At 38.8% G+C, this 10,414-nt stretch overlaps 1 protein-coding gene across 13 annotated transcripts in view; it reads right to left on the reverse strand.

The window, feature by feature from the left end:
- Nucleotides 1–10,414, reverse strand: part of BIVM (basic, immunoglobulin-like variable motif containing) — a 42,145-nt gene that overhangs the window by 27,261 nt on the left and 4,470 nt on the right. For 9 of the 13 annotated variants that reach the window (XM_063618655.1, XM_063618656.1, XM_063618657.1 and 6 more), the window contains 2 exons: nt 8,484–8,567; nt 6,129–6,728 (listed from right to left, as the gene is read on the reverse strand). In XM_063618655.1, the coding sequence (XP_063474725.1) occupies nt 6,129–6,606 (478 nt within the window). In that variant the 5' untranslated portion in view covers nt 6,607–6,728; nt 8,484–8,567. The remainder of the gene's footprint in view (nt 1–6,128; nt 6,729–8,483; nt 8,568–10,414) is intronic. The other 4 variants (XM_063618661.1, XM_063618658.1, XM_063618652.1 and 1 more) reach the window with 1 other exon arrangement.

Raw genomic sequence — 10,414 nt, forward strand, 5'->3', positions numbered from 1 at the left:
AAGAGGGGGCCCAAATTCTGTGTATAAATTTGGCCCAAATCTTGGACTGACCCCTGGACCATGTATGCAAGGAGCAAATTCAAGCAACACAGCTAAAAGAACTGAACTGAGATGGTTGGAGCTGTACCAAGGAGACAGAATTTACAGTTTTAGTTCAACCAAATTAACTGCCTCCCAAAACCAAAAAAAAATCAACACTTTGAAGGAATATACCAGAGTTGCCATAACATAATAGTCCGACTAGCTAGGATACAATGCAAAATTATAGAACATGTAAGGAAAGTGAAAAATATGACTCATTCTCAACAAAAAAGATAAAGCCTACTCTGAGATTAGCCAGATTTTGAAATTCGCAGATAAGAAATTAAAGTAGATATTATAACTATGCATTATGACATAGATAACATGCTGTTGTAATAAGTGAAAAATACAGCAAATCTCAGATGAGAAATAGAAGCTATAAAAATGTAAATTCTAGAACTAAAATAAATAGATGGAAAAATATAAACCATGCAAATATAATCAAAATAAAGCTGAGGAGATTTATTAATATCAAACAAAGTAACTTTCAGAACAAGAAATACTTCCAGGAATAACGAAATATATTTTATAATGATAAAAGGGTCAATTCAGGAAGAAGGCATAAATCTCATAAATGTATGTGAACAACAAAGCTTCAAATTACATTTTTAAAAAAATTAACAGAATTAAGTGCAGTGTAGGAGGCACCAGGAATCTGTCTCCCCACCTAGACAACTGCACTGGCAGAAACTGTCTGATGTAATTATTTTGGAATTCCAGAGTCTATTCAAAGGATTGCAACTTTCAGAGGAAGTCCTGAACAGTAAATGCAAATTTTGGTCAATTTCAGCACATAGCAAGGTACAACTACCTATCCCCAAGTCCAGGCAACTGTGCATATGTTCCTGGAGAAGCTCCAGGCAGTTTGTGGGAACCATGGTGGGCAAAAAGGTCCTATGACAATTGGAAATCTGTGTTCTGATTGCTGACTGCTGCTTCTGATCTTGAAAGCACAGATACAGGGGGGCAGCCATTGTTGCAACTCTCCCTCCAATGTTGCAAGCCCCTGCCACTACAACTGAAGCAATTTCCAGAGGACTTAAGGGGCCAGCACCTTTGGTGTGGTTTTTTTGTTCTGTTTCTTTTCTCTCCATTTTCCCTTTGGGGAGCCAGACATTTCCAAAACAGTATATTCAAAAGCAATCACTTATACAGGGAAATGTAGAACATCACTGTACACACTCGGAGAAAGGCAGGGGCTTTTCCCTGAGAAGCCCTTAAATGTATACCTCAGGTTGATTACCAGCATAGAAACAGCCTATGGCAATAAAAAAACAAAAACTAAAATCAACAAACTCTGGGAAAGAGGGGTATTGATTTCCAGAGTTACATTATTAAATAATATTTGAATGTCTAGTTTCCAACAACAACAACAAAAAATAACAAGAAACAGAATAAGGCCCATTCAAAGAAACAAAAAAATATATAAACCAATAGAAAGCATCTCTGGAAAGACCAAATGGTAGACTTGCTAGACAAGGACTTTAAAACCACTATCTTAAAGATGCTAAAAGAACTAACGAAAGATGTATGTATGAAGAACATGGAAATATCAATGAAGAGATAGAAAACTTAAAACCAAAAATAAATTATTGGGCTGAAAAATGTAATAACTGAAATGAAAAACTCACTAGAGTGATTCAAAGGCAGTTTTGAGCAGGCAGAAAAATTAGTGACCTTGAAGATGGGAAAACTGAAATAATTGAGTATGAGGAACAGAAAGAAAAAGGTCTGAAGAAAAGTGAACAGACCTTAAGGGACCTGGGGACACCATCAAGTAGACCAACCTATGCATTGTAGAAGTTCCAGAAGGAGAAGCCACTGAAAAAGGAGTAGAGAGATTATCCAAACAAATAATGGCTAAAAACTTTCCAAATTTGATTTAAAAAACTGGAATGTAAACATCCAAGAAACTCAACAATTTCCAAGTAGGATGAACTTAGAAAGACCCACACCCATATACATTATAATAAAATTGTAAGGCCGGGCACAGTGGCTCACGCCTGTAATCCCAGCACTTTGGGAGGCTGAGGCAGGTGGATGACCTGAGGTCAGGAGTTCAAGAACAGCCTGACCAACATGGAGAAACTCCATCTCTACTAAAAATACAAAATTAGCCAGGCATAGTGGCACATGCCTGTAATCCCAGCTGCTTGGGAGGCTGTGGCAGGAGAATCGCTTGAACCCAGAAGGTGGAGGTTGTGGTGAGCCAAGATCGTGCCATTGCACTCCAACCTGGGCAACAAGAACAAAACTCCGTCTCAAATAAAAAATTTAAAAATTGCAAAAAGACAAAGACAGACTCTTAAAAGCAACACAAGAGAAGCAACTCATCACATACAATGGACTGTTAATAAGAATATCAACAGATTTCTCATCAGAAACTTTGGAAGCCAGAAGGAAGTGGGCTGATATATTCAAAGTGCTAAAATAAAAAAAAAAAATTCAAACAAGAATTCTAAATCCAGCAAAACTGTCCTTCAGAAGTGAAGAAGAAACTCAGACATTCCCAGACAAACAAAAACTGAGGGAGTTTATTACCACTAGACTTGCCCTGTAAGGAATGCTAAAAGGATTCCTGCTGGTTGAAATGAAAGGACGTTAGCTAGTACCTCAAAGCCATAGGAAGAAATAAATTTACTTCAATGCAGGTAATACATGAACAATTATAAAAACCAGTGTTATTTTGTTAGTTTGCAACTCCAGTTTTTGTATTCTATATGATTTATGAGACTAATACATTTTTTAAAAATCATTATTAGTTTAAAAGCTAGTAGTAGGCCAGGAGCAGTGGCCCAAGCCTGTATTCCCAGCACTTTGGAAGGCCGAGGCAGGAGGATTGCTTGAGCCCAGGAGTTCAAGACCAGCCCTGGCAACATAGTGAGATTCTATCTCTACAAAAAAATTAAAAAAATTAGCCAGGCGTGGTGATGTGCACCTGTAGTCCCAGCTACTCAGGAGGCTGAAGTGGGAGGATTGCTTAAGCCTGGGAGGTCAAGGCTGCAGTAAGCCATGGTCGTGCCACTGCACTCCAGTCTGGGCAAGAGAGTGAGACCCTATTTCAAAATAAAAAATAAAAATAAAAAAGTTATTATTATAATAACTTTGGTTTGTAACTCCACATTTTGTTTTCCATATTATTTAAGAGATTAATACATAAAAATTACTAGTTTATGTCTTCAGACAGACAATATATAAATATGTAATTTTATAACATCAATAACTGAAAGTGAGTGGGGATGAAGCAGTATAGGAACAGTTTTTACATATAAATAACAAGTAGTAAAATGACAAAAGTCTCTCCGTATCAGTGATTACTTTAAATGTAAATGGATTAAATTCCCCACTCAAAACGCAGAGATTGGCAGAATGGATTTTTTAAAAATGTTTTTGTATAAGTGGGTTCACATACAAAAATAGAAACAGAAAAAATTAGCTAACTATATGCTGTCTCTTAAACACTCACTCTAGATCTAGAGATACAAATAGGCTGAAAGTAAAAGGATGGAAATAAGTATTCCAAAGCAAATAGTACCCAGAAGAGAGCAGGGGTGGCTATAAATAAACCAGTCATAAAAAGACAAATACTTTATGATTTCACTTACATAAGGTACCTAGAATAGTCAAATTCACAGTGACAAAAAGTAAAATTGTGGTTTCCAGGGACTGTGAGGAGAAGGAATGAGGATTTATTGTTAAATGGGTACAAAGTTTACTTTGTAAGATGAAAAGAAGGGCCAGGTGCGGTGGCTCACGCCTGTAATCCCAGCACTTTGGGTGGCCGAGGCGGGCGGATCACAAGGTCAGGAGGTCGAGACCACGGTGAAACCCCGTCCCTACTAAAAATACAAAAAAGGAGCTCGGCGCGGTGACGAGCGCCTATAGTCCCAGATACTTGGGAGGCTGAGGCAGGAGAATGGCGTGAACCCGGGAGGCGGAGCTTGCAGTGAGCCGAGATCGCGCCACTGCACTCCAGCCTGGGCGACAGAGCGAGACTCTGTCTCAAAAAAACAAACAAAAAAGAAAAGAAAAGAGATTTGGAGATGAATAGTGATGATGGTTGCACAACAACGTAAATGTACTTAATGCCACTAAACTGTACACGTAAAAATGGTTAAGACGGTAAATTTTCTGTTATTAGACATGTATTCGTTTTTAAAAAAGAAATTAAATGGAGAAAAGACAACTTCACAATCATAGTTGAAGATTTTTAACACCCTTCTTTTGGTAATTGATACAACAAGGCACAAGTTAAGCAGAGACACAAAAGATGTGAATGACAATTTCAAACACTTTGACATAATTAATATTTATAGATACTCCCAATGACTGCAGAATGCACATTCTTTTCAAGTACACATGGTACATTCACCAAGATAGACCATATGTTGGGTCATAAAACAAGTCTCAGTAAATTTAAAAAGACTGAGAGCATATGTCCTCTGTCCACAATGGAACTAAACTAGAAATCAATATTTAGAAAAACGATTAATATCTAGAAATTAAACAGCATACATCTAAGTAATACATGTATCAACAAATAAATTGCAAAGGAAATTAGAAAATGTTTCCAATTAAATAATAATAATAAGCATATCAAAATTTGTGAGCTGCAGCTAAAGCAGTACTTAGAGAGCAATTTGGAGTATTATATGCTTATGGTAGAAAAGTCTAAAATCAATGATCTAAGCTTCCATCTTAAGAAGTCAGAAAATGAAGAACAAAGTAAACCCAAAGTAAGTCAGAGGAAGCAAATAATAAAGAGCAGAAACCAATGAAATAGAAAACAAACAATTGAGAAAATTAACAACACTAAAACCTGGTTATTTGAAAAGATTAACAAAATTGATAAACTCCTAGCTAGACTGATCAGCTTAAAAAAAATAGAGAAAAGAAATTAATTACCAGTATTAGGATGCAAAAGGAGTTGTCAATAAAGATTCCTTAGATGTTAGAGGGATAACATTAAGTCCCCAAATTTGACAACTTAAATGACATGGACAAATTAAAATTTGTCAGAAATTAACAGAAATCAAGACAACTCCATAATTATAAATAGAGATTTTTAAATCTCTCTGAAAATTCTCAGAAAACAGGAGGAAAAAACACTTCCCAACTTTTCTTAGAAGATTTGCATAGCCCTAATTCCAAAACTGGACAAAGGCATTAGACAAAAAGAAAATTGCAGACTCATTACCTACAAATTTAGACAAAAAAGCAAAATCCCCCTCCTACCCTTGAGAATTACAAATTTACATAACATTCTATGAAACAAATTGATTTTGCAGATGAACAAGCAGAAGCATTAAGGTTTTACAAAATCATCAGAGAAGCCTAGAAGTAAAATACAAATCCTAGTTTGACCTCTTATTAACTCTGCAACTTCGCTCTAGAGATTTATCCCCTCTAAGCCTCAATTTCTTCACCTACAAATGGGGCTAACAGTACCTTAAAATTCCTGTATTACTTTGAATTCAAAAGAAAGAAGTGTAAAGTATTTCTATCTGCCATAGGACCACCCCATTGCAACTGTGAAAGTTATGCACAACCTAGGTAAACGGCATCCTCTTAAATTGAGCAGCACACAACCCACTTGGTGGTACATGGAGGCTTTGCTGGGTGCCTAAAAAAATTTAACAAGAAAAAAAGCTAAAACACTATATAGTAGGAAAAAGAGATGTCTGGTCAGGAAATGTGACTTCATGTGCCTATAAAACTATGAAATAGTAGTAAGTTATTCTAGCCATGTTATTAACCTTTTCTAAGCTACCATCTGTTTATAATATTTTACAACATTATAAGATTTTCAAAGCTCTCAAAATAGTTAATACAAAGGCTATGCTTGAAGTTTCCAGGGGAAGCCCCGTAATGAACTACATGCCCTATGTCAAGGTTACTTTCCTAAAACTACAATGACAGACAAGATGATAGCCATGTTCCTTATCTAGTATTATACAAGGAAACTATGTGTAATGGGAAGATTAAACAAGACATAGTGTTTGGTTTCTCATTATTTTCACATATGAACTTCATGGCTCCCTCCTTACCTGATTTGTGTTTCGAATTTGTGGTCACCCCATCAAATTCAGATTTATCAATTTCCCATGCGAGAGGTAGCTTGCCCAGGCTGTTGGATAAGTTTTCCAAGCTATTTTCTTCATTGTAGATGATTTCCGATGTACTAGTCGGGATACCAATGTATCTTGATGAATTATTTCCAGCAGATAAAGAGGTACTATCAGGGAGGCAAGAAGAGCGGGATGGATTTGGAGTTTTATAGATTGAGGTCGCCTGGTTGAGAAAGGCATAGTCCGAACAGATGGCATAAATTTTTTCCCGTGTATGAGTCACTGGACAACTCCATGGATAATGACCATCTCCTTTGGGACCCAAGGGTGCTCCTGAGGCACTTGTGCAGCAAGATTTTACAGCACCTTGTAGATTCTCTTCAGGTGACTTTCTCTCAGATTTGTGCTCACCATTTCCAGAATCATTTGACCTTTCTGTTTCTGCAACGTTAGGCATTGAATGCAGTGTAAAAGTTTCTATTACTAGAAAGAAGTTGCAACTCTATCTGTTTCTTGATAAACAACTTTGACAATTGTTTACAGCATGCTATAAAAGCTTGAGAGCTGCAAAATGAGCTCCTAAGAGGAAGGAAAAAGAATGATCAACAATCCACCAGATACACAAAGAGCCACTAAAAAGCATAGCAAGTTTTATGCATACATATGCCTTCATTCTATATTAATTTTACAACTACTATATGACTGGAGTCACAATCACTACCTTATTTTTTAAATTAGTCTAAAATATGCATTAAATTATTTTTAAATAATTAAAAAGCAAATAGCCCAATAATTAATTAAAAAGCAAATAGCCCATTTTTTTTTTTTTTGAGATGGAGTTTCACTCTTGTTGCCCAGGCTGGAGTGCAATGGCGTGATCTCGGCTCACTGCAACCTCCGCCTCCCGGGTTCAAGTGATTCTCCTGCCTCAGCCTCCCAAGTAGCTGGGATTACAGGCATGCGCCACCATGCCCGGCTAATTTTGTATTTTTAGTAGAGACGGGGTTTCTCCATCTTGGTCAGGCTGGTCTCAAAATCCTGACCTCAAGTGATCTGCCCACCTCTGCCTCCCAAAGTGCTGGAATTACAGGTGTGAGCCACCGCGCCCGGCCAGCAAATAGCCCAATTTTTAAAAATGGGCAAAGTATCTGAATAGTGTCTTCTCCAAAATCAGTATAGAAATAGCCAGTAAGGCCAGGTGCAGTCACTCACACCTGTAATCTAGCACTTTGGGAGGCCAAGGCAGGTGGATCACTTGAGGTCAAGAGTTCGAGACCAGCCTGGCCAACATGGTGAAACCCCATCTCTTCTAAAAATACAAAAATTAGCCAGGTGTGGTGGCACGTGCCTGTAGTCCCAGCTACTCGGGAGGCTGAGACATAAGAATCGCTCGAACCAATGAGCCGAGATCGCACCACTACACTCTAGCCTGGGCAACAGAGTGAGACTGTCTCAAAAATAAAAATAAATGGCCAATAGGCACATGAAAAGATGCTCAGTATAATTAGCCATCATGGAAATACAAATCAAAACCACAATGAGATAACACCTCACACCCACTAGAATGGCTGTAATCAAAAAGGTTGGTGAGGACGTGGAGAAATCATAACCCTCATACACTGCTAGTGGAAATGTAAAATGGTCCAGTTGCTTTGGAAAACAGTTCTTCCAACAATTAAACAGAGTTACCATATGGTCCAGCAATTTCATGCCTAGGTATATATCCATGACAGACGAAAATACATCTTCATACAAATGTTAATACCAGCATTATTCATAATGGCCAAAAAAATGGAAACAACCCAAATGTCCACCAACTGAAGAATGTATAAATAAAATGTGGTATATCCATACAATGGAATATTATTTGGCAATAAAAAGAAATGAAGTACTGACCCAGGCTACAACATGGATGAACCCTGAAAACATTATAGTGAGTAAAAGAAGATCATCACAAAGGACCAGATAGTGTATTATTCTATTTATATAACATGTCCAGAACAGGCAAATCTATGCAGACAGAAAGTAGATTCATGGTTGCCTAGGGCTTGGGGTTTAGGGGTGATGGAGTTTCTTTTTGTAATAATGATAATATTCTATAAATGATTGTGGCAATGAACATACAACTTTGTAAATACACTAAAAGCCAATGAATTGCATAACTTAATGGGTAAATTATATGGTGTGTGAATTATACCTCCATAAAGTTGTCTAAAAAATAATGCATTAGCACAATTTTTTACGTACATAGGCATAAGGGATACATGATGAATAATGGCCACAGATTTAAATCAACACAGAATACAGAAAGTAAATTTTTCAAAGATTCATCACCTGACAGACAAACGGATCCAATCAAGGTGTCACTAACTTCTGATCAGTTTCAGGAAAAACTGAATTTCAAGTCTAAACTGATTCCTTTAGGGAAGAAAACAGAAAGCTTAAATAGCAACTGAGGGCATGCAAGAAAGCTGAAGATTTATACCAGAGGAAGTCCTTGGTGAATTGAACCATCCCAGGACACGCAGCAGACAACCCCAGGCAGGTGCCATGAGGGTTTCTCAGGGCTCCGGCAACAGAGCATCAGTCAAGAGATTCAATCCACCCTAGGTGATCAGTTGGACTTTTAACAGTTAATATCTCTGCCCATTTGCTTACTTAAAAAATTAGAAATAAAAATAACTGTCATGGGTTACAAAAAAATAGTATCAAAACCATCATACAAATATTGAACAACAAAAGCCTATGAGTTAGGCCGCAAGAAATAGAAGACGATTCACATAAGAGCCCTCTAGGTTATCCTGATCTGTGAGGAGAAACTAGCAAAGGTACTGCATGGCTTTCACGGAATTTAAGGAAATAGAGCTGCGTATTAGGACTCCACATGTGCTAGGCAAAATTCCATTTTCTTTACTTTTAAAGCATGCTTTTTCTCTATTCGAACCTTCAGTTTTTAGGCCTGGTGTGGTGGCCCGTGCCTGTAATCCCAGCACTTTGGGAGGCTGAAGCGGGTGGATCATTTGAGGTCAGGAGTTCGAGACTAGCCTGGCCAATATGGTAAAACCCCATCTCGACTGAAAATTTAAAAATTAGCCAGACAGTAAGGGCTGGGTGCGGTGGCTCACACCTGTAATCCCAGCACTTTGGGAGGCCGAGGCGGGTGGATCACGAGGTCAGGAGTTCGAGACCAGCCTGGCACACATGGTGAAACCCCCGTCTCTACTAAAAAGTACAAAAAAATTAGCTGGGCATGGTGGCACGCACCTGTAATCGCACCTACTTGGGAGGCTGAGGCAGGAGAACTGCTTGAACCCAGGAGGTGGAGGTTGCAGTGAGCTGAGATCGTGCCATTGCACTCCAACCTGGGTGACAGAGTGACACTCCATCTCAAAAAAAAGATAAAAATTAGCCAGGCGGTAGTGACGCGTGCCTGTAATCCCAGCTACTCGGGAGGCTGAGGCAGGAGAATTGCCTGAGCCTCGAAGGCAGAGGTTGCGTTGAGCCAAGATCGCGCCACTGCACTCCAGCCTGGATGACCTGCACTCCATCCTGTCTCAAAACAAACAAAGAAACAAAAAAATTCTTCAGTTTTAAAATAATTTGTGCAGAGTTTATAGTTGTTTGCAGGAGGGTCAGTTGGATAGGAATATTACCACGAAAGGTGGAACCTCCCGTGGTTTCACTTTGAAAACTTTCGCTTTCTTTTGGTAAAAAAAATTCTTGGAGTAGGTGTAGTGGGTCCTCAAGTGGAAGTGGTGCTCTCTCCTCTCCTTATTCATCTGGTCGTGCAACGGTGATGGCAGAGGGAAGCTCAGTACCTGGCATTGTTCAGACCAAACTCTTGTCTTTTTGGAAGACAGAGCTGCTCTGATTCTTAGCAGGTGTCCTAACATAGCATTTTCTACTTCTCATCTGTGACTTTCATGCCTTTCTCTACATCAGTGTGTTGGACAGAGAGGTAGGTATTTGTGGTATTGGGGTCGTGGGGGTGGGCTGTGTGAGGTGAGGAACGAAAGAGCATATGGTCTTGGTGAGAGGCAATAGAGAAAGGTTATTAGAGTGAGTTTGGTGGGGAGACGGAAATGTTCCACGCCCTGCCCCTTTTATATCCTTATCTCAGACTTGGCTTCCACTTTCCCAGGGCTTCCTTCCTCACACTGAATGGAATTTTGCCTGTGGGACCAGCTCTCTGTGTGACAGTGTAGGGATTTGATTTGATTTGATTTTTTTGAGATGGAATCTTGCTCTGTTGCCCAGGCTGGAGT

This window comes from Symphalangus syndactylus, chromosome 15, assembly GCF_028878055.3.
Source record: "Symphalangus syndactylus isolate Jambi chromosome 15, NHGRI_mSymSyn1-v2.1_pri, whole genome shotgun sequence".
In the NCBI taxonomy this organism is placed as follows: Eukaryota; Metazoa; Chordata; class Mammalia; order Primates; family Hylobatidae; genus Symphalangus; species Symphalangus syndactylus.